This window comes from Biomphalaria glabrata, chromosome 1 (genome assembly GCF_947242115.1).
Source record: "Biomphalaria glabrata chromosome 1, xgBioGlab47.1, whole genome shotgun sequence".
Lineage (NCBI taxonomy): Eukaryota > Metazoa > Mollusca > Gastropoda > Planorbidae > Biomphalaria > Biomphalaria glabrata.
This window is the reverse complement of record NC_074711.1, coordinates 40,511,160-40,536,495: the sequence shown is the minus strand read 5'-3', so window position 1 is coordinate 40,536,495 and position 25,336 is coordinate 40,511,160. Positions and strand designations below refer to the sequence as shown.

General features: G+C 37.4%; 2 protein-coding genes across 3 annotated transcripts in view; one reads left to right on the top strand and one right to left on the bottom strand.

The window, feature by feature from the left end:
- LOC106072170 (uncharacterized) overlaps positions 1–224 on the bottom strand; it is an 18,387-nt gene extending 18,163 nt beyond the window's left edge. Inside the window, exon 1 of the mRNA XM_056036637.1 lies at positions 126–224. The gene's annotated coding sequence lies outside the window, so the exon portion shown is untranslated. The remainder of the gene's footprint in view (positions 1–125) is intronic.
- The window catches only part of LOC106051082 (tripartite motif-containing protein 2-like), a 26,508-nt gene extending 1,172 nt beyond the window's left edge, over positions 1–25,336 (top strand). Inside the window, exons 1-3 of one of the 2 annotated variants that reach the window (XM_056036596.1) lie at positions 12,926–13,637; positions 18,854–19,265; positions 21,703–25,336. In XM_056036596.1, the coding sequence (XP_055892571.1) occupies positions 13,566–13,637; positions 18,854–19,265; positions 21,703–22,742 (1,524 nt within the window). In that variant the 5' untranslated portion in view covers positions 12,926–13,565 and the 3' untranslated portion in view covers positions 22,743–25,336. Of the gene's footprint in view, positions 1–12,925; positions 13,638–18,853; positions 19,266–21,702 lie in introns of those variants that run through there. The other variant, XM_013206216.2, reaches the window with a different exon arrangement.

Below are 25,336 nucleotides of genomic sequence, written 5' to 3'. Positions count from 1 at the left end.
TGAAAAAAATAGTTAACGTACATAAAAATCTATATATAGATAGATCTGTGAATAGATAAATTGTGGATAAGAATTTATATTTCCGGTTTCCAGTCTAGTATAATATATAAGTCTATGGTACTCACCTTAGTCACCTATACTAAAGTCTATATCGATATAGTTAGATAATGTGTGAGATCTAGATCGGCTTTCATAAATACTACTATATTTATGCTTTGAGAGTAGATCTAGTTACCTAGTAGACTTTCTGTAACCCAAACAAAACTGTTCTATTCAAACTTGTTCTAGAAAAAAAAATTGATAGTACACGATGGATAAGAAAAATCTAAAAATAGATAAATATATAGAGGTCTATGATTAGACTATGATTGATAGTAATTTTTCCTGAATGATTATGGTGTTATTCCGACCAATGGCAATGATAATGGTATAATTTCAAAACTTAAGATTATTAATTATTGAAGTGAATAGCTTTGTTTTGTTTTACACTATTGAAAACGTTTGGAGCAATAGATGTGTTACAAGAAAATTGTCTCCGTGCGAACTCGAAATACATAGGGCCTATAAAGTTGGTGAAGTTTTCGTTTGAGACCTTGCAATGTATTTAAAGATAGGAATATATGGTCGTTTGCTATTCTAAAGCATGGAAGATTGTCAAGGTCATCGGATTCTACTGCCGACGGTTAGCGAAGGTGTCCAGCACGACGACCAACCGCCTTTATTTTTCCTAACTAATGTCAGTGGACTCAGGGGCGTCCTAAAATCCCCGAATTCAAAGTTCCAGCTTTCACTGAGCCTCGAACCCAAGACCTCATCGGTTTGAAAGCCAAGCGCTTTACCCCTCAACCAACACGCCCACCTAATATAATTTTTTGCTGCTAAAAATTTGACTTTTAAAAATAGTGCTAACGTTGGCAGATCTACTTTGGTTTATGATTTTCTAAAAATAGACATTTATAGACATAGCGTTGCAGCATAAGTAAAGTTTGATAACGGTAAAAAAAAAAAAAAAAGCAAACAAATTCGTCAACTGCAAGACGCAAGTGAAGACTTGACACACCGCTGTAGCATAAGTTAAGTTTGATGGTCAAATAAAACTTTCCACCACAAGACGTAATTGAAGTCTTGCCGTGTGTCTAAAATAGTAGAGCTTTTATTTTGTCGTGGATATATTTCTTGTTGCCTAAAACAAATCTTAATTTGGGCTTTCAAAAACATTGTATGTAGATCTATATTGGCCTGCCTGGGATTTCGTGTTCTCTGCTTCTGGACTATGTGGTCGTCTGTTATTCTAAAGCTTAGAAGGTTGTTTTGAAGTGGTGACAGTTACAAAACGTATCACTAAAATGTACCTCACTCTCTTGTAGCAATATTTTATTTATCGAACTGTATCTTAATGCAAGTTTTTTCCCTCTCATATCAAGTTGTGCGTGTGTGTGTGTGGTTGTTTTAATGTATAGTTTAAGAAGGGCTAACAGTACTTTTGACTTTTGTTATTGTACTCTTTGGTCTTCTCAAAGAACATAAATATCAACACATTCATACGTCGTTCTTGATTGTGATATTGTCAATTAGAGTTGTTTTTATTTCGATTATCCAGCTTTTAATATTTTGTCTCTTTTATCTAGAAGCTCTCACTGAACTAATTGGTTTATATCCAGGGGCTGTCACAGAACTAACAGCTTTATATCTGAACTACTTATATTTGAACATTTCTGAACTACTAACAGTTTCTAAATGATGTCACTTAGCTAACATATTTCTATATTTTTTTCTCCTAGATTATTTTTCTCTCCAGGATTAGACAACAGCTATAAATTAACAGTGGCGTAGCTAAGGTGAGGGAGAGGGGTCAAAATTCGAAAGTCCCCCCGTGCGAGACCATTCGTTATAGAAGACCTGATCACTGACCTGCAACGTCACAGCCTGAGGTCATTTAAACCAATAGCACGTTGTGACGTCGTGCAGACCTGTGACTTGGCAATGAGCAATTGGTCTAGACTGCTCACTGGTTGTGGCGTTGCAGCTCAATGTTCAGACCTTCTATAACAATTGGTCTCGCCCCGCCCCCCCCCCCCCCCCAAACGAATGTCCGATTTTTTTTTACATTCAATATTAAATATTACGCCACTGCCATGTAATCTTGTTAATCGTGTTGTTATGTAAGTTAGTTATCCTGTTGCGTGTATTCCACACAGATTAACTCTTTCCTTGCATGGTTACTCTCAGTGAGTAACCTGAGTTATATATTATTAAGTTATATATTGTTATGACATGATTAGGAATTAGTTATTTGTTTCGGGAATAAGGGGAAAGTTTTAATTAGCGACAAGTGACGTGACAGATCTTTAAAAAATAAGAACGCTCTAAGTGACGCTAAAAGAAGACGCTTCTTGTAAAGTAGTAGACTTGAGCACAATAGAGATACGGATTTACGGACATAGCTGACATCGGACGATTCCCTTCTTGAGTATTAAACATATTTGTAGAACAACATATCAGCGTCGACTACATATTTGATTGTTTCGGCCTTTCGCCGGTGTTACTGAAGTAGTTGAGTTCAGCGTTACTTCCAGTCAGATCTACACTAGATATATTTCCAAGAATCAACACCGCGCGGAAGCCTTAACAATATTTATTAAATACATTATCTCATGTCATGACGTCGAATGCCAAAATGCAGGGGCTTTCTGTTAAGCTATTAGTCAGAAACAACGCTTTTTTTTCGTCTAAAGCTTTGATAGTTGTCTTCAAGTGACATTATTAAAATTTATTTTGAAACCGCTTGTAATTCAATATATTTAACCCTTGAAACGCATATGTTAGATTAGCTTCTAAACATCAGAATTGTAATTCCATTTTGTTTGCACTCATTGTAAAACAGCTCAGCACTTTAAGGGTTAATATATCTTTAAAAAAATATATTTGCCCAAACGAAGTGAAACAAATTTTAACTTTTAACTCTTTGTGTTACGCACATAAAAAAGATACATAATATGAAATATAAATAGTTCACAAATAATCTTTTTGGGGGCTTTTTAACATACTATCTATATTATCTGCCTGTGCTGGGCTTCACTCGGCATTTCGCAACGTGTTAAGTCTATAGAAGTGCTGTTCGATAGTCCTTTCATCTCAAAGAATGTTTACTTTCGGATTAATTATTTGTTGCTGGGAATTTTCTGTTAAAATTTGCGTGTCGTAACTAAGTTACTCAACTTGCCAGACACAAACATAAAGAAATGATAAAAAAGCAAAAAAAAAAAAAAGGGGGCAGTTTTATGTTACGCATGTATGAATTAAATACAGGTTGGTTTAGATTAAGTCATGCAACTTATCAAGACTTGTTGTTAGAATAAAAAAAATGATTTAGACGAAAATCAATCTAGCTGTAAAGTAAACTATTGGTGCATATTTATAGAAGAACAGTCATTTCAGACTTACCGGGTCGATTAGGATATGGAGAAATGTCAACACTAAGAGAGACAACTTGTTTCATTACTATATACGACAAGGATCAGGAAGATCTAAAAGTCACCAACGTCTGCAAGATACACTGGCAATTGTTTAATATTTGTGAAATGTTTCAAACTACGCCAATTGATGTCTCAGCTGACTTTACCTTCAATGTGTAGTATTCAAATCTAGCCAATAAGTAAATATACCTTTCTAACACTTTCTTGTACCCCTTTGTTCTACGCCCCTGCACATGTTCTTCACATTTTCAGAATAGAGGTAAAATTGTAAATGTTGTCTGACACGTGCCTTACTCTAATGCCTGGACGTATTCTTAGATCTGGTAATAATAAAATGGAACAGAAAATAGTCTGTGTGTGGGGGGGGGGGAGACTAACTTTGCTGATGATAACCTAGAAATACTACTACTGCCCACCCTTCTCTTATTATAACCATGATTTGAAAAGATGAAAAAGTATAAGACAAGAAGTAACCTTTTTTTTTAATAGGGAGAAGGGGAAACAGATTTAAATTTCTGTTTAGGTTTTATCGTCTTGATCTAAAGAGCATACAATAAATAGATTCAAAAGGAAGATGGAGATCATATATATAGTGCAGTGATGGGCGTGTCTAAAAGATGGGCAAGGGAAACAATCCTACCCTTTTGATTTACATTTGTACAAGTGTATGTTCCCTTGTCTTCACTCTTATAGACGATATTTGTTATAGTTGAATGACTTCGGAAAGGAGAGGTGTCTGCTGAAAGTTTTTTTTTTTTAAATCTTAGCACTTAACTTCATCCCGCCACAATTAAAAACGAATTTTGTTCTAGGTCTTTTCCTTATGACATCATCCAGATGACAACTCAACCTCCCCCCCCCCCCACACACACACACTGACAATGTCGTTAAAGGAATGCCAACCAACCCGCCAACTGTGAAGGTGTTTTAATTGAAATGGTGTTCCCTCCCCTCTTTTTTAGCCCACGCTCGTGACGTTTTAGTGCGTGTGTATGTTTTAAACAGACGATAATTCAAACAAACCAATGAACATTTTGGAAACTCCTTTAACATCCCCTTCTCGTAACGTTTCTCTCTATCAGCGAGGTTCTGAACTATTTACTCTGTAAGGGAGAGCCATAAATATCAACAATGAGCATGGGAGAGGGGGGGGGGGACGTAACTCTGACTGTAGCCAGGTTTGAAATGGGTTGTGGTTAAGGATCTGACCAAAGAACACGGCCCGTTTTTTTGTTTTTTTTTAAAGCCCCGATGTTTTAAATGTCTAACTCTGACCTGAATGTTCTGAAAGTGATCACTCACGGCACGATACGGTTAATAAAGCTGGTAATTAACCTTAACGAATAGGACGTTAAAACCCAGTTAATTGTTGACACGGCGTTAACTGTGTCATTTGTTTTGAGACACGCGACACAGGTGTGTTTATATGTAGTGCAGGGGACATACAGCTCATTCTTAATGAAAGTGTGTTGTAGGCATGTGGTAGTGATAAGTTTGGCTCGGGGAATATACCACTCAAACTTTAACAGGTGAGTCTACTTTTTTTTCTGTTCTTTGTCTAAATCCTCAGTATTGTTGGTATCACACAGAGATCTAGAGTTTTGTACTGAATGATATCAATCTTAGATGTGCATTGTTAGTAGTGCTACATTATGTCGTGTGTCGCTTAAACAAAACAATGGTATCATTAGCTTTTTCACTTGCGAGCACAGAATAATGTAAACTAATTATTTATACCAAAAGCGAGATCCAATCACACACACAAAATAAATAATGGCAAGAGAGTGACTGTGAGACATCAAAAGCTAACAAAATAAAAAGATTAAAAAAACGGATTATACTATACATTTGGCTACAAGTTTTAGATCTAGACCATCGCCCATGGTTCATTGTAGAGCTACCCCACACTCACAGAGATTAGGGCATCAAGTGCAATTTGGACAGGCTTCGAACCCTGGATAATTCCAAGTTTTAAACGCACATACAAAGCAAGTTACTCGCTTGACCGACTTTTTGTTTCCTGTCGAAACGAATGCTTTATCTAATGGCTAAGTTAAAAATGTTCATGAACTAGATCTCTTAAAGAAGAGATTTAAAACATCCTAAAGATGTCAATAAGAAAAGTCTAAAGTACACCCGAAAACATCATCTAGTAGCGATGTCACTTGAGCTAGTTGTTATGGGGATCTGGTGTAGGAAAAGATCGGTATCTAGTTTATGACATTTAGCGTTGCGTGAGACATCACAATAGTTGAACAAAGAGAAGTTTATATTTAGACTATCAAGGCTTCAGAATTAAACTTGGCTATTATTGGTAATCTCTGTGTTTAACGTCATTAATAGCATTGCCTTTAAAGAATTCTCACTGTTTTAGCATAAATCTTGACACATAATTGCCGACGCTTAAACTGAATAAACCATGGTTTGTATTTGTATAACATTTTTTATGTGTCTCCTTGGTCGTGTGGTTGGCTCTCTAGACTGTCGACTCGATGGTTCCGGGTTCGAACCCTGCCTGCTGCCGTCCTGCGGGAGGTTTGGATTAGGATGTGATAATCAATTCTGAAGAAACATTTGAAATTAACATCTAATAAGTGTGTCGGCAAACTAATTTTAGATGCTGATGATTTCACAGCATAGCTAGGAAGAGTTGAGTCTGTGAATGAGTTTTCTATCTGGGATGAACTGTAACATTAGAGAGGTCTAGTAACTTAATTATATATCTTAATTATTTCTATATTTGTCACGAATTATACAGTGGTTTCCAGATCAGACAGTTCTTAGAGTTTCTTTTCCAGAGTGGTATCTTGGACTTTATTTGTCCTCTTGAAATAGTATTTTGAAAAGTATAATCTACTTGGTTGGCATTCTCTGTTGCTACTCTAGAACCTACTTCGCTGGTTCGGATTTTCTTCCCAAATGGGTTGCGTCATTCTGCTACGCCCTGGTCGTTGGCAAAAATGATGCAATGGACACCATCAGAAATGTTGGAGTGTTTATGTAATCATATCAACAGCCCTTTATGATATTTGTAATGGTTTCAAAATATAACTCTTTCTTTCTTTCTTTCTTTCCCATCAGACGGCTAGTTCATTTTCTTTAGGTCACTTAAATGACACGACGGTCATCTTAGAGTTTCATTTCCTGTAGAACATTGAAATGACACGACGGTCATCTTAGAGTTTTATTTCCTGTAGAACATTGAAATGACATGGCGGTCATCTTAGAGTTTTATTTCCTGTAGAACATTGAAATGACACGGCGGTCATCTTAGAGTTTTATTTCCTGTAGAACATTGAAATGACACGGCGGTCATCTTAGAGTTTTATTTCCTGTAGAACATTGAAATGACACGGCGGTCATCTTAGAGTTTTATTTCCTGTAGAACATTGAAATGACACGATGGTCATCTTAGAGTTTTATTTCCTGTAGAACATTGAAATGACATGGCGGTCATCTTAGAGTTTTATTTCCTGTAGAACATTGAAATGACATGGCGGTCATCTTAGAGTTTTATTTCCTGTAGAACATTGAAATGACACGGCGGTCATCTTAGAGTTTTATTTCCTGTAGAACATTGAAATGACACGGCGGTCATCTTAGAGTTTTATTTCCTGTAGAACATTGAAATGACACGGCGGTCATCTTAGAGTTTTATTTCCTGTAGAACATTGAAATGACACGACGGTCATCTTAGAGTTTTATTTCCTGTAGAACATTGAAATGACATGACGGTCATCTTAGAGTTTTATTTCCTGTAGAACATTGAAATGACACGACGGTCATCTTAGAGTTTTATTTCCTGTAGAACATTGAAATGACATGGCGGTCATCTTAGAGTTTTATTTCCTGTAGAACATTGAAATGACACGGCGGTCATCTTAGAGTTTTATTTCCTGTAGAACATTGAAATGACTTGACGGTCATCTTAGAGTTTTATTTCCTGTAGAACATTGAAATGACATGACGGTCATCTTAGAGTTTTATTTCCTGTAGAACATTGAAATGACACGACGGTCATCTTAGAGTTTTATTTCCTGTAGAACATTGAAATGACACGGCGGTCATCTTAGAGTTTTATTTCCTGTAGAACATTGAAATGACACGGCGGTCATCTTAGAGTTTTATTTCCTGTAGAACATTGAAATGACATGACGGTCATCTTAGAGTTTTATTTCCTGTAGAACATTGAAATGACATGACGGTCATCTTAGAGTTTTATTTCCTGTAGAACATTGAAATGACACGGCGGTCATCTTAGAGTTTTATTTCCTGTAGAACATTGAAATGACACGGCGGTCATCTTAGAGTTTTATTTCCTGTAGAACATTGAAATGACACGACGGTCATCTTAGAGTTTTATTTCCTGTAGAACATTGAAATGACACGGCGGTCATCTTAGAATTTTTTTTTCCTGTAGAACATTGAAATGACACGGCGGTCATCTTAGAGTTTTATTTCCTGTAGAACATTGAAATGACATGATGGTCATCTTAGAGTTTTATTTCCTGTACAACATTGAAATGACATGACGGTCATCTTAGAGTTTTATTTCCTGTAGAACATTGAAATGACACGGCGGTCATCTTAGAGTTTTATTTCCTGTAGAACATTGAAATGACACGGCGGTCATCTTAGAGTTTTATTTCCTGTAGAACATTGAAATGACACGACGGTCATCTTAGAGTTTTATTTCCTGTAGAACATTGAAATGACACGACGGTCATCTTAGAGTTTTATTTCCTGTAGAACATTGAAATGACACGGCGGTCATCTTAGAGTTTTATTTCCTGTAGAACATTGAAATGACACGGCGGTCATCTTAGAGTTTTATTTCCTGTAGAACATTGAAATGACACGGCGGTCATCTTAGAGTTTTATTTCCTGTAGAACATTGAAATGACACGGCGGTCATCTTAGAGTTTTATTTCCTGTAGAACATTGAAATGACACGGCGGTCATCTTAGAGTTTTATTTCCTGTAGAACATTGAAATGACACGGCGGTCATCTTAGAGTTTTATTTCCTGTAGAACATTGAAATGACACGGCGGTCATCTTAGAGTTTTATTTCCTGTAGAACATTGAAATGACACGACGGTCACATGTTAGTTCAAAGATAGAGAAGTGACAAAAAGACGTATATTCTGTTCATATTAAACTAAACTCTACAAGTCACTGTAAATTTATCTTTTCTTATTCCTGTATAAAACAAAGTGCATCAACATTTAGCATAGAAATGTTTAATATCTTTTCTTTGTATCCTTGTGAAGAGAAGTTAATGACGTTCTATCCATCTGTTCATCTTGTCGTGCATGTTATTTAGTTATTGGTTTTTATTGGCTGATTCGGGCTACCCGTTCCATGCTCTAATGGCACTTTGGTAGAAGGAACCCTTGTATGGATTTGTCTTAACATATGGAATAAGAAATGTGACTTTAACTTTGTGTCTGGCATATCAGAATTATATCATTTCTTTATCTTCAACGTCTCAATTTATCGACTTTTCGTACCAATCAGATTTGCTTATCAGAATGAGTTTTATTTATTTTTCTTTTCTTCCCCTCTAAATTTATCGACTGTGGTAGACTCGTGTGTTTATTTATCTGAATTATTGAACTGAGAATTGGTATAAGATCAAAGCCTGTATTGTTAATTCTACGGTGCCAGTAGTGGTCTGTTGACATAAGCAAGATATTACAAGATATGTTGTACCTACAAGGGAGAAGACTGGTGCTGCATAGAACTGTTTGGAAATCAATGTCAAACCTCTGTGCCATTCACTGTGTGTCCTTTCAATGCCTCTAGCTCTATTCAGCTCCATGACTTAATACGTTTATAGTGGATGGTTGTTGAATACATTAAGTCGTGTCACTAATGTATGTTGTAGTATCACTGTGTAGAGAAAGAAGTGATCAGTAAAGGTTTTCTTATTAAAGGTAGACAAGCAGGGTTCGCAGGACAATAGAGAGACCACTAACTTGTAAATATAGACCTAGAGTCTGTGCACACACACACACACGTACAGAAGATTCAAAGCCAACTAGATCTCACAAGAATTAAGAAACAATAAACTAAAATTAACAATCAAATAAAACAAAAACTAATTTCTTTTTCAACACAATGGGATAAACACACACACGTTTTTTTCCCCAAGTTAAATGCCATTGAAGCTAAAAAGTATTGTCTAGAATTTCAGATAGAGACTTTCACTAAAAAAAACAAACACATAAAGACATGTCTTTAACGTCAATTTTTTTTCTAGAAACATCTTTAAAAAGTATGATGACAGTCCCCTTTTAGAATTTTTTTTTCTGTTCTCAAATATTTTTTGATAATTTTTACCGGTTTTTTTCCCCCCTGTATTACCCATTTCTTCTGATAATTTTAACATTGGTAAACGCTTACCAGCACCAACAGAACTTGTTCACGTTTTGATTGCTTCTCCTGTGAATTAAGGTTCGCGAATTTTGTTTTCTAATGCCTATAAATGTAGTTTCGTTAGAACCTTACGACTCCTTACGTCTTGTATTCGATCCAATATTATGGAATGCCATCTACGCTAGTTGAAGCTTCAGTCTAAACTAACCAATGTCATCTACACTAGTTGAAACTTCAGTTTACACTTACCAATACATCTACACTAGTTGAAACTTCAGTCTAAACTAACCAATGTCATCTACACTAGTTGAAGCTTCAGTCTAAACTAACCAATGTCATCTACACTAGTTGAAGCTTCAGTCTAAACTAACCAATGTCATCTACACTAGTTGAAGCTTCAGTCTTAAGTTACTAACCAATGTCATCTACACTAGTTGAAGCTTCAGTCTAAGCTAAACAATGTCATCTACACTAGTTGAAGCTTCAGTCTAAACTAAACAATGTCATCATTAAAACAAATGCAGCTGTTGTAACAGAACTTCCTAAGAATCTCTGCACTAAACATTCCTTGTATAATTGCTGCCCTTCCAGTACGTAAAGCCAAAGTAAACTGCAGGTTCCTGGAGGTTCGGTTTTATGTCAACGTGACATGTCGTCTCACCGTTAAGATTTGTTTGTCTGAGTCTTAGCTAACGTCTCCTGGTTTGGCAAACACCTACAGGGAGCATTGCAACTGATAGGAAACGTCATGATCAGACTATGGCCAGTTTGCAGTCTAGATTAAGGTTAAGCTAAACCTTACGTATTGTTGATAATTTTTATATCAAGGGCTATTATTGCTTTGTAGAGGCAGGTCATTTATTCTCTCTACGGTCAAATTGAGACAGTCTATCAAATTTTTCAAACGCCTACCATGGATATGTAGCGAGTCAGTTTTATTGTTAACGAGATTATTTTACTTCCTTGACAGTAGTTTTTGTTTTAAATTTAAAAAATGCAATTCATTCACTTTATTATTCATTTATTGGCTTAAAATTTAAATAATGTTTGTCCTGTAGCAAACAGTAAATATCAAAGTTAGTCTCTACCGATGGAAAGTTTTAAATAGGTTAAAAATCCGCTAACAAATTAATCGATACATTTTTCTTCCTTGAACAATTCTATCTCCCCTTTTATTCATGCAAAGATTAAAAACCAAAAAACGTGGAACATAGTTTTACTAATCAAATATTGTTTGCTCTCTTCATGTCCAATGAAATACTTGTCAACTAGATTTATTTGTTCTGACTGCCATCTGGTGGCCATTAGCTCTCGGAAAGCTTAACGAACTTTTTTTTTTGCTCGTTCACTCAAGAGTCGGTTAAAACGAAAAGCCGACGACAATAAAAAATGAGTCATTTATGGTCGATGCCGTATAGTGACAGGTAATAGTCTAATCCTATGTTTATAAAGCATGCACCTTATTATAAAGGCAAGGGTTTAAGATTATGCGAGCAAGCTTTCAGTTAGTGAAGGAAGTAAAATGGCGTTCTGAATATGGTTAAAATATTTCCCCGTAATGTTTGTGAATATATTTGCATTCCTTCATACTTAATTTAAAAATAAAAAGTATTTGAACATAGGCGTCAATGTAAACCTTGTCTAAAGTTATATACATATATATATATATATATATATATATATATGAACAGTCTGGACAGAAATCAATTATTAGAGAACGCATCAACCAGGTTAGGGAACTGCAGGGGCGTAGCTATGAATTTGATATCATTTGGAGGCCCCTGGGGGGGGCGCTTGACTTCTTTGTGGGGGGGGGGCTGCATTGTGCGTAATATTTAATATTTAATGTAAAAAACACTCATTTGGGCCCCCCTCAAGTGCGGGCCCGGGGGATTTTCAAATTCTCCCCCCTCCTCCCCCACCCTAGCTACGCAAATGGGGAACTGAATGTAAGCACGTAGTTAAATTAAGAATACTTGCTTGTCAGTTACTCAGCAGGGGAGAATTAAGCTTCAAACTCAGTGAAAGACCCTAGGAAATTTGACGTGCGTAACTTGCTGGAAAAAAAACTGATATAAAAGGAAAGATCTAGACTGACGAACTAGACATTGTGGATAGGGTTGGCCTATATATAGGTCATCAGCTTTATTAGGGCAGAAGAAGGATAGATGATATTAACTATGTGAAGAATTACTTTAAGAAATATTCACTAAAGGTAAGTTATTTAAATTCTTCAAAGCTTAAAATAACAATGTTAAGAATATTTTAAGCTTTGAAGAATTTCAATAACTTACTTTTAGGAAATGTTTCTTGAAGTAATTTTGAAATGGATTTTGAAGATTGAATGCGTTTCAGACATGAACAGATTCTGTCCTGATTGATCATTGATTCTGCCATTAGTCACGGGTGTTCTGTTTTTCTTCAATATTGGTCTAATCGTTTCCTCTAACCACTGTTTCCACCCGGCGCTACGCTGAGAAGCATTTTCCAGGTTTTAAAGGGGATATGTTGTACAATAATGTTTACCAATTATTTTCTACGCCCACAACTTAGAAATCCCCACCCGTTGCGCCACTACCAATCCCCTTCACATGTACATAGCCAATGTCAGACCAAGTTGACGATTCAAAAGGTTCTTATTTAAAGTAGTCTCCCCCATACTAAGTAAAAGGTTCTTCACGAAGAGGCTTTGGTGAGAGTTGAATCATTCATAAAACTCCTTGCTGGTATTCCAATTCACCTACTGTAGTCTATATCACACAAACCACTCCGTCTTCAAGAATTATTGTTAAAAAAAAAATATTTTTGAACTATGTTTCTGTTTAATTTCTCACGATTCTATTGAATCTTATTGACGTTTGATATCATTTCTTTACCTACTGCCTATCCCTGACAAAAAAAAAGTGTTAATTGTTAACGCGTGAATAGGTAAGTCCCCAGGTCCTGTGGTTTAGTTTGGCTTGAATCGACAAAAGGCCTCCAGCTGAGGTAAAAAGAATCCAAAAAAAAATAATTTACGAACTTTTAAAACAGCAAGCCTTCTAGGGGGGGGGGAGAAGGTCGGAGGTCATTGAAGTGGGGAGGAGGAAGGTGTATGTATATGTCAAAGCTTGGTTTGTTAGATTCTATTTAAAGATCACCTGGTTTTGCTACACAGGTTTTTTTGTGTTGACTGTGTTAAGGGATCTAAACTAGAGCTCATCATCTTGTAACATTCACTTTTTTGGGCTTTCTGTGACGTTGTTTGTACGAATGACTCAGATGTCTAAGTCAGATAAACTTTAAGGCTTCAATCAGTTCGCTAGGCTACGAAACTCAGGGATTTGTGTTCATCTGTTGAGGATAACTTCAGAGTGAATCTCTACGATTTAACGTAGTGGTGTTCTAACAAAACTCGTTTCAGTTCAAGAAATGTGCCGATAGATTTATATACATGTATACATATTGAAATTCTAAAATGAGTCATCGACGGGGATAACTTAATGGATGCTATGTATATGAATTGTACTATTTAAGATACGTTGTTTTTAACCAGAGTCTTCTTCTGTTTTCAAAATTTTAAAGTTGTATAAAATAACATATAAGCCAAGAACGCAAGTCTTAGTCGTTCTAATAAGTTATAACAAGAGTCACGTGACAGAGATGACTAAATCTTGATCAGTGTTCATTCAATTAATTGTTGTGCCACTTTGTCAAGTTATACTTTGACCATGACTTCTGAATGCACTCCACTGACCGCTATGATATTGATTCAGGATGAAGATACAAGACAATATTCTGAGGTAGGAAACGTATAGGGAGAGATGAAACATTCGTTACTGAATAGATACATAAACCAGTTCCATGCATAAACTATTTGGCTTGCTGCCAACTTTTCATTATTTAGAATGTTTGCTTTACGTTTCAATTTTTGTGTCCTCATTTGCATCCCTTACCTCACTGTCCCCAGCTTCAATGGTGACTATCCATCCTTTACCTCACTGTCCCCAGCTTCAATGGTGACTATCCATCCTTTACCTCACTGTCCCCAGCTTCAATGGTGACTATCCATCCTTTACCTCACTGTCCCCAGCTTCAATGGTGACTATCCATCCTTTACCTCACTGTCCCCAGCTTCAATGGTGACTATCCATCGCTTACCTCACTGTCCCCAGCTTCAATGGTGACTATCCATCCCTTACCTCACTGTCCCCAGCTTCAATGGTGACTATCCATCGCTTATTCTGTCCGACTCACTTTTATACTTTGCTTTTCTCTGTATTACAAACTTTTGCAACTTCTAAATCTTTGCTTCAACACGTACACAATAAATGTACAAAGTTGGCACGTAACGTTTTCGCCATTTCCTAGAGCCACTAGCAAACAATCAAATATACACCTTACAGATCGATAGTTGACAATGCAGTGTAGGCCTACTTGCAGTTCACATCGTCAACATATAACTGTCACTTGTGATTTAGTGAACTTCTTTTCAAAAATAACAATGACTAACTACATTTTACATTTGCTAAGACATTTATCCCTTTTTTAATTACAAAGCTTATATTAACTCACTCTGTCTATCTGGTCAAACAAAGCTTATATTAACTCACTCTGTCTATCTGGTCAAAGTTTGAACATTTTTTTCTCCCAATTCCCATTCTCGGATCAAGTTGAAACTTTGCACAGAATTATTCAAAGCCAATGAGAACACACGAATCGATAAAAAAAAAAATGTAACTCTGATTTATATGTCAGAAAGGGCGTTTAAAAAAAATTCTTTTACTTGTTATGGTATGAGGCGCGGGGAGCCTATATAAGAATGTTATTACATATTTCTCAACTTTTTCTGTCTTTTTGTTTTCTCTCCTCCCTCGTCAACGTTTGTTAAGTTGTGACCCACGTGACACTGAAATACATACTCTTCAGACATTTAAAACACACAAACTACTGTTGAATGTGTTGGTGGCCTTTCAGACAAGCTGGTTGTTATGATTGTACCACTTAGCCTATTAAGTTTTATTTTTATCAAGAGAATAAGAAACGACCAACAAACATCTGTACAAACAGCCAACAAACATCTGTACAAACAGCCAACAAACATCTGTACAAACAGCCAATAAACATCTGTACAAACAGCCAACAAACATCTGTACAAACAGCCAACAATCATCTCTACAAACAGCCAACAAACATCTGCACAAACAGGTCTGTGCAGGGCCGGATTTAAGGGAATACAAACAGCTCAGTCGTCCAGGCCTCACTCTCAAAAAGAGGACATCCACAAACTTACGTTAAACTCTGCATTAAGCTATGCATATGCTAAATATAAAACTAAACAAAAATTAAATGAAATTTAAAATATAATTAATCAAATGGTAGTTAAACGTGTCATTACTTGGCATTAAGATCATTTTCATTAGAGTGTTCAAAAGATGGTAGATGCCTATAAAACATAAAGCCCTGGGCCTTCACTTTCTTAATTAGTCTTTGGGTCTGTAGTCTCTAGGCCTCTCTTACTTCGTCGTATCGCAAAATTAAAAACCTATACTTAAGCATTGCTGTAGGTTGCAGAAAGTTTGCGAAGAGAAAGTTTAGCAAGTCAATTGTGTTTCCACAGCTCTTCATACCAACTGTGTGACGTTAGAGTGCGAAGGTCACGTGGTATGTAACTTGTCGCGTGTGTGAGAAATCTCAATTGACATTTCAGTCTGTGTTGACTCACACGAAAGTCCTTGGTAGAATGAGGAATGATTGGACCAATCTCTTCTTCGTGTCCCTGGTAGGATGAGGAATGATTGGACCAATCTCTTCTTCGTGTCCCTGGTAGGATGAGGAATGATTGGACCAATCTCTTCTTCGTGTCCCTGGTAGGATGAGGAATGATTGGACCAATCTCTTCTTCGTGTCCCTGGTAGGATGAGGAATGATTGGACCAATCTCTTCTTCGTGTCCCTGGTAGGATGAGGAATGATTGGATCAATCTCTTCTTCGTGTCCCTGGTAGGATGAGGAATGATTGGACCAATATCTTCTTCGTGTCCTTGGCAGGATGAGGAATGATTGGACCACTCTCTTCTTCGTGTCCTTGGTAGGATGAGGAATGATTGGACCAATCTCTTCTTCGTGTCCCTGGTAGGATGAGGAATGATTGAAACAATCTCTTCTTCGTGTCCTTGGTAGGATGAGGAATGATTGGACCAATCTCTTCTTCGTGTCCTTGGTAGGATGAGGAATGATTGGACCAATCTCTTCATCGTGTCCCTGGTAGGATGAGGAATGATGGACCAATCTCTTCATCGTGTCCCTTGTAGGATGAGGAATGATGGACCAATTTCTTCATCGTGTCCCTGGTAGGATGAGGAATGATGGACCAATCTCTTCATCGTGTCCCTGGTAGGATGAGGAATGATGGACCAATCTCTTCATCGTGTCCCTGGTAGGATGAGGAATGATTGGACCAATCTCTTCTTCGTGTCCCTGGTAGGATGAGGAATGATTGGACCAATCTCTTCTTCGTGTCCCTGGTAGGATGAGGAATGATTGGACCAATCTCTTCTTCGTGTCCCTGGTAGGATGAGGAATGATTGGACCAATATCTTCTTCGTGTCCTTGGTAGGATGAGGAATGATTGGACCACTCTCTTCTTCGTGTCCTTGGTAGGATGAGGAATGATTGGACCAATCTCTTCTTCGTGTCCCTGGTAGGATGAGGAATGATTGAAACAATCTCTTCTTCGTGTCCTTGGTAGGATGAGGAATGATTGGACCAATCTCTTCTTCGTGTCCTTGGTAGGATGAGGAATGATGGACCAATCTCTTCATCGTGTCCCTTGTAGGATGAGGAATGATGGACCAATTTCTTCATCGTGTCCCTGGTAGGATGAGGAATGATGGACCAATCTCTTCATCGTGTCCCTGGTAGGATGAGGAATGATGGACCAATCTCTTCATCGTGTCCCTGGTAGGATGAGGAATGATGGACCAATCTCTTCTTCGTGTCCCTGGTAGGATTATGAATGATGGACCAATCTCTTCTTCGTGTCCCTGGTAGAATGAGGAATGATGGACCAATCTCTTCATCGTGTCCCTTGTAGGATGAGGAATGATGGACCAATCTCTTCTTCGTGTCACTGGTAGGATGAGGAATGATGGACCAATCTCTTCATCGTGTCCCTGGTAGGATGAGGAATGATGGACCAATCTCTTCATCGTGTCCCTGGTAGGATGAGGAATGATGGACCAATCTCTTCTTCGTGTCCCTGGTAGGATGAGGAATGATTGGACCAATCTCTTCATCGTGTCCCTGGTAGGATGAGGAATGATGGGCCAATCTCTTCATCGTGTCCCTGGTAGGATGAGGAATGATGGACCAATCTCTTCTTCGTGTCCCTGGTAGGATGAGGAACGATCGGACCAATCTCTTCTTCGTGTCCCTGGTAGGATTATGAATGATGGACCAATCTCTTCTTCGTGTCCCTGGTAGAATGAGGAATGATGGACCAATCTCTTCATCGTGTCCCTTGTAGGATGAGGAATGATGGACCAATCTCTTCTTCGTGTCCCTGGTAGGATGAGGAATGATGGACCAATCTCTTCATCGTGTCCCTGGTAGGATGAGGAATGATGGACCAATCTCTTCATCGTGTCCCTGGTAGGATGAGGAATGATGGACCAATCTCTTCTTCGTGTCCCTGGTAGGATGAGGAATGATGGACCAATCTCTTCATCGTGTCCCTGGTAGGATGAGGAATGATGGGCCAATCTCTTCATCGTGTCCCTGGTAGGATGAGGAATGATGGACCAATCTCTTCTTCGTGTCCCTGGTAGGATGAGGAACGATCGGACCAATCTCTTCATCGTGTCCCTGATAGGTTGAGGAAATCTTCTTTGTGTCCCTAGTACAGTTGCGTAGCTAGGAATTTGCCATCATTTGAGGGCCGGGGGACGTTACCTCTTCAAGGACCCTGCATTTTGATATTTGACATCATGACATGAGGTAATTGCGTAATATTTAGTGTAAAAAAAATTCGAACCCTCATTTGGGGGCCCCCCTCAAGTGGGGGCCAGGAGGGATTTTCAAATTCTCCCCCATCCCCTCCCCCCACAATAGCTACGCCACTGCTCTAGTAGAATGGGGAATGATTGGACCCAACTCTTGTTCGTGTCCCTAGTGGGATGAGGAATGATTGGACCCAACTCTTGTTGCACCATCAATAGCTTTAAAAATAGAATTACTTGATTTAAAAATACAGTAAATCAAATGTCTCGTCAATTGTTTGAAAATAAGTTCTCCGGACAATGTAACTGTAACAATTAGCTAAGATATAATGTAAAATTATATACAGCGTATAAATGGGAGGTCATCATATACAGGAAAGAGATCTAGATATATAATTCTATAAGCTAATCTTTCCTGCAAGAGATACTCAATTCTAGCTTAGTCCCAAAAAAATGTGAAAAACTGTTAATTAGCCTTTTTTTTTCTTTAAAAGCTGTCCACGACCTTTAGGTCAGTCTTTCCATGTGTTTATTCAGGAGCATTACCAGGGTCCAGATCTAAGAATATGGGCGTGTCTAAGTAAGTTTATACAAGTTTATCATTGCAGTTCGTAGCAGCTTGTATACTTAATGTGTCAACGCCATTCTTTGTGTAAATATCACGTGGGATCGTCGAATCAGATCGACGGAGTTTAGATCTACAAACATCCCACGTGATTTAAATATCTTACTTTTTCTTGTTTCTCGTTAAAGAGAGTTCTATTATAAATACAGAACTGCATTGTGAACTTAAACACATTCTGATTGGTCACTTCACTATATCGTCTGCTGAACTTGGTTCGTTTGAAATTTTTACCGCTAAAAGTTAATATTTTTTCACCTTTTCGTTAGAGAAACAACTCAATTCTAAAATACAATGCATATAATCCTGTTTGTTAGTTAAAATGTGACGCCTTAATGTTTTAATGGTTGATTTTAGTAACTTAGTCATTTTCAGATTTTATTTTTTTTTGTCTGTAGATCGAGAACACTATATCAAGTGATACACACACAACGTATGATTTAAACTCTACTGTATCGGCTCAGGAAGATACCAGTCAGCAATCACAGGAAGATAATTGGGAGGTCAGAACTGGAGGTGACTTTATTTCCGGCAGTATTTCAAATGTTGAAGTGACAGCCGAACAAAATCAAACGTCATCAGCGTCACTGACCACTTCGGGTAACACCGACCCACTAGGGGTGGATACTGAACTGTCCCAGGACAATCCTAATTACGTAGAGATTGAAACAACCATCACCACCACCTCCAACCCTGATCCACACAGCAGCCACCAAAACAACAGGGAAGTCGCAGAAGACAGAAACATGAGTGAAGAGAATTTGAGGCTGGAAGAAAAACTGCGCCAGTTTCAGAATGATGTCAAAAAAGGTAAGCATTGCATTATTTGTTGACCTTTGACTTTGTGGGCATGCAAGATATTTCTGATTGGTTATATTATTTAGCAGAGTAGGTGGGATTCTAGCTCCAGGTCCGTTAGAATAAATTATGAAATTTAATCAATAGTATCTGCCAAAAATCCCATAGCACGTATTAATTACTGCAAATTCTATATTTAATTTAAAATAAGTAAAGTCGTAATTAAGCAAAATCAAATTGTCGTAATAGAATCATTTATAGAACAAAAATATTAGTAAAAAGGGAAAATATTTAGAATCGCTACACTTCAGTTTTAGTTATAATGTAAGTGAATCACTTGTAGATCTGAATGGCACAAGACTCACGAAGGCGTGGTAGAACAAACAAGTCAGATGCAAGTGTAAATGTATCATTAACTCTCTTGTCAAACCTGTTGACCATTTTAGTGGCAAGTAAGTTGGACTGTTTCAAAATCTAGACGGACAGGCTTAACTGACTTCGTATTACTTAAGGAGGGTCCAGTTTAAACAAGTTTAATTAGTTGATTAATAGACCATCATAAGTTACTTTAGCGTAAAAAGTCAAAATCGTCAGTTTGATGTGAACCTCTGTGCTCACCAATACATGAGATTATTTCTAAAGGATCACTTCTTAAATTTTATAATTTAAAAACCAAACAAACTAAAAAACTAAAATCTGGTGTGTGTGTGTGTGTTTTTTTAATGCTTAACCAGAAGACAGGCAGTCATGCTAGATAAATATACATGAACGCTTTATCGAAACATTTGTGTTAATTATGGGTCAGACTAACTCGAACACTGCTGCTAACTTTGACGATGATCATTCTGAGAGTTGGTCGTGTGAAAGTGAAGATTTAATTGCGGATGGAAATGATCAGTTTTTAAATAGTGACGAGTTTGGTTCCTTAGAAATGTCTACAAGTGTCAACTCAATGAAAAGTGGTGAGTTGTTTGTTTTAATTGGGGAAAATAGGGAGAAAAAGGACTGTTTTTTAAAGTTGGCATTGAACTCTGAAATTATATGTGTAATTGTTTTATCTGTAAATCTACAAAATTATTGTAAAGACTAGTGTGCCATCGACATACATAATAGGCCCTACACTTAGTAAACATATTTATAGTAGGGACAAGGAAATTATTCGTTTGATCTCTCTTCCCAGCAGATCGCTGTATGATTTGTTTTTCTGTGCGTGTGTGTGATACATGAACAAGGAAATTATTCGTTTGATCTTTCTTTCTAGCTGATCGCTGTATGATTTTGTTTTTTTGTTGTATGAGCGTGACACATAGGGACGCCGCTATTTTATAAATATTTGTCCTTTTAAAAATTTCGTTTCTAATATTATTAAGTGTACAAGTCCACTATGGAACACGAATGATTAAATGTTAAAAATAATGATGATGTTGAGTGATGATATTTGAACGTATTTAGCGATTCTACCCTCGCGGGTTAATACATTCTAAATTATACATGTCACATTCGAAACATTTCAGTGTCATTGGAATTTCACATTGCCATCTGCCCTGATACAGATATGTTTATAAAACTTGTAATTTATTCAAAATATCCAACATTTAGTGTCAGAGTTACAATGTGGCCAACACAATTTGAAGGGAGGATCTATGTTTCAAAATAATTTTGTCTAGTGAAATTTGAATGACTTCAACAAATGTTTTCGTTCATCCTAGAGGCTAGGACTAGAACAGCAAGACAGTGCCTTCAGCGAGAATAGTTTTCTTTACTTTTGTAATGCAATATGCTTGTAAATGCCTTTTGCGACTGTAAAAGCCGCTTGTGAAAGACAATACCTAAAACCCTAAGTGAAATTCAATAGTAAAATCTTCTAGCTGGATTAGGAAAGTCTTTTTTTTTCATAGGAGGGGCCATAACGTTATTGTTTGTTTTTAGTAATGTATCTGCCTCCGATTAATTCATGAGCGTTCTTATAAATGATATTTCCACACTATAGCCTTGAAACCTGAGTTGATACTTGTCATTGAACTTGTTGTTGTAAAGAACTTGCGAATCTTGTTACCCGTGATGCGAACAATTCCTTGTTGTTTTTTTTAATTGGTAAAAAATGAAAGGTGACCTTGATCTTACTGAAATTGGCCGATACAATACATGTTTCCGTTCCGCAAGGTGGCTGAGAGGAAAGGCGCTTGGCTTCCGAACCCGGTGTCCCGGGTTCGAATCCTGGTGAAGACTGGGATTTTAATTTTGGGATCTTTGGGTGCCTCTGAGTCCACCCAGCTCTAATGGGTACCTAGTTGGAGAAAAGTAAAGCATCTCGGTCGTTGTGCTGCCCACGTGACACACGCGTTAACCGTAGGGCACAGAAACAGATGATCTACCCTATAGACCACAAGGTCTGAAAGTGAAACTTTACTTTACTTTTATTCTGGTATTGTTTATTTTTCATCCCCAGATGAGAATGACGATACGAAAGGTACCTACAACACAATGCAGCTTTCAGAGTCAGAGAAGCAGAGGAGACGTAATCTAATATTTGATGAGGAGAGGTTCGAAGAGACGTTTCTCAAGTGTCTCATCTGTAGGGAGATCTACAATGAGTACGACAAGCTTCCCAAGATGCTTCACTGTCACCACACATTCTGCATGGACTGTTTGTATCAGATGTACAGAGTGGAAGGCGAATTCAGGCAGTCCCTGACTGGCGTCTTCAGAGCAATGCCCATGACAGTCAAAATTCATTGCCCGACATGCCGTGAGGGCATTCTTATTTCAGAGCCAGAGCTCAAGCGTCTGCCGAACGATCACACTATCATGGAGCTCTTATGTTTCGTCAGCCAGACCAATAAAAACGAGGTCCAGTACTGCACAAAACACCAAATGCAACCTTTGAACTTCTTCTGCGAGCCGTGCATCATGCCGGTGTGCTGCGACTGTACAGTCATCGACCACAAAGAGTCTAAAGGTCACGTGGTTGTCAACGTGGATGAAGCGATGAACAAGTACGCCCCCATTGTCGATGAGACTCTGGATGACATCCGATCAGAGAGAGCCATCCTTGCTGAAAAGCGCGAGGCTCTGGAGGGTGCCCAGGACGACATTGACCAGATCCAGAGAGACCTGACCAGCCAGATTCGAAAAGTCTTTGACGGCATTCGGGAGGTGCTGGACGAAAGAGAACGTGAGCTCTACGATGTGGCAGACACTGAGATTGACAGGAAGCGGGAGATTCTGGATGGGCACATGAGAATTTTGCTTGAGAGAGATGCTGAGCTGAATTCAGGATTCACAGAGCTCCAGCACGCTAAAGAAGATAAAGACATCAGTTTAATCTTTACAGGGCAGAAGTCTGCTAGAGATGTTTTGTCTAGACAAGTTGACATTCCTCTCAATTCTACCAAAGGATTTTCTGTCACCTTTCAATTCAGTGGTCGTACAGAAAATGTAATTAAACAGCAAATAGTCAACTTAGGAGACATTATCTTTCACTCCTGAAAGTCCAAACAAAAACTATGACTCTATTGGGCTCCACGCCAAGGTGATATCAGAATGTTGCATGTACTATTTAACCTAATTTATTCTGTTCATGTTTATAATACTTTATATTTGCAATGTTTTGTGTTTTATATGAACTAAAAGTCATACAGTAATGGATTTAAAAGATTGAACTGCATTTAGCCTGCTATACAATGTAAGAAGGGAAGAACCAATCTATGGTTGTTGAAACAAATGATTCAATGTTCTAAATTTGTCTCTTAATTATGCTAAATCTTTGCCAAACTTGCTAAATATTTTGAGTGTTTGCTAAATGTTTTGACTTAATATTCAATGTTTGTGAAAGCTTTCAATGATGTTACAAATATAGATTATTTTTGTGTTCATTAACTTCATTAATGTTTATGTTGTCTTTGTTGAAAAATTGAGAATCGTCTATAAATATTTGTAAAAAAAATTTTTTTAGCATTGATCACATTACAGTGCAGGCCAATCAGATTTAGTGTCTACCAATAGACGGTATCTTACATATCTATCAGGAAAAAGATTGTGTTCCATGTCTACTAATTTTCTGTATGTTTCAAGTTACCAAAAGGCCGTTTTGTGTCTACCAGTACCAATAGACTGTATGTTTTATGTCTACCAGTACCAATAGACTGTATGTTTTGTGTCTACCAGTAGGCTACCAATAGACTGTATGTTTCATGTCTACCAGTACCAATAGACTGTATGTTTTATGTCTACCAGTACCAATAGACTGTATGTTTTATGTCTACCAGTACCAATAGACTGTATGTTTCATGTCTACCAGTACCAATAGACTGTATGTTTCATGTCTACCAGTACCAATAGACTATGTTTCATGTCTACCAGTACCAATAGACTGTATGTTTCATGTCTACCAGTACCAATAGACTGTATGTTTCATGTCTACCAGTACCAATAGACTGTATGTTTCATGTCTACCAGTACCAATAGACTATGTTTCATGTCTACCAGTACCAATAGACTGTATGTTTTATGTCTACCAGTACCAATAGACTGTATGTTTTATGTCTACCAGTACCAATAGACTGTATGTTTTATGTCTACCAGTACCAATAGACTGTATGTTTCATGTCTACCAGTACCAATAGACTGTGTTTCATGTCTACCAGTACCAATAGACTGTATGTTTCATGTCTACCAGTACCAATAGACTGTATGTTTCATGTCTACCAGTACCAATAGACTGTATGTTTCATGTCTACCAGTACCAATAGACTGTATGTTTCATGTCTACCAGTACCAATAGACTGTATGTTTCATGTCTACCAGTACCAATAGACTGTGTTTCATGTCTACCAGTACCAATAGACTGTATGTTTTATGTCTACCAGTGCCAATAGACTGTATGTTTCATGTCTACCAGTACCAATAGACTGTATGTTTCATGTCTACCAGTACCAATAGACTGTGTTTTATGTCTACCAGTACCAATAGACTGTATGTTTCATGTCTACCAGTACCAATAGACTGTATGTTTTATGTCTACCAGTACCAATAGACTGTATGTTTTATGTCTACCAGTACCAATAGACTGTATGTTTTATGTCTACCAGTACCAATAGACTGTATGTTTCATGTCTACCAGTACCAATAGACTGTGTTTCATGTCTACCAGTACCAATAGACTGTATGTTTTATGTCTACCAGTGCCAATAGACTGTATGTTTTGTGTCTACCAGTACCAATAGACTGTATGTTTCATGTCTACCAGTACCAATAGACTGTGTTTCATGTCTACCAGTACCAATAGACTGTATGTTTCATGTCTACCAGTACCAATAGACTGTATGTTTTATGTCTACCAGTACCAATAGACTGTATGTTTCATGTCTACCAGTACCAATAGACTGTATGTTTTATGTCTACCAGTACCAATAGACTGTATGTTTTATGTCTACCAGTACCAATAGACTGTATGTTTCATGTTATCGAAAGTCTGCCAATAGTTTTCTAGGCTTTTTATCTGAACATCTTATTGGAGATCAATATTTGAGTTTTGTGACTAGTGTCTAGACAATAGGTTTATTATTTCTGTTATTTCTGTTAAGTCAATCTCTGTGAGAAAGTACTGCTAAAAATAATCATTTCTTTTTGTTTCGTTAACTGTAATTCCTTCTTTTGCGTTGCCAATCCTGAACAAATCATCGATTCGGCATTTTGATTTCAATGTACAACCAGAGGCGTAGCTTGGACAAGTACTAAGGGCAAAATAAAAGAATTCCCCCCAACCCCCTTTTTTTTTTGTTTTATTTCAACGTTTTTTATCTCATCAAATTATTGGCTGAATAACGCTTCAAACAAAACCAAAAAAAAAAAAAAAAGAAAAACAACCTTTGATTGAAATGGGGGGGGGGGGAAGAGATCCGCACCGCTACGCCCCTGCATTTGTCTAGAAAAGCAATAGCTCTTCAATGATGACTAAAATTGTTAATATGTATAACAAGACATTTTCTTCCAAGTGAAACCAATTCTGCTGACTTTTTGTTTTTGTCATTTTTGAAATTTATACAGTTTTGTAACAATAAAAATATTGTTTGAAATTTTAA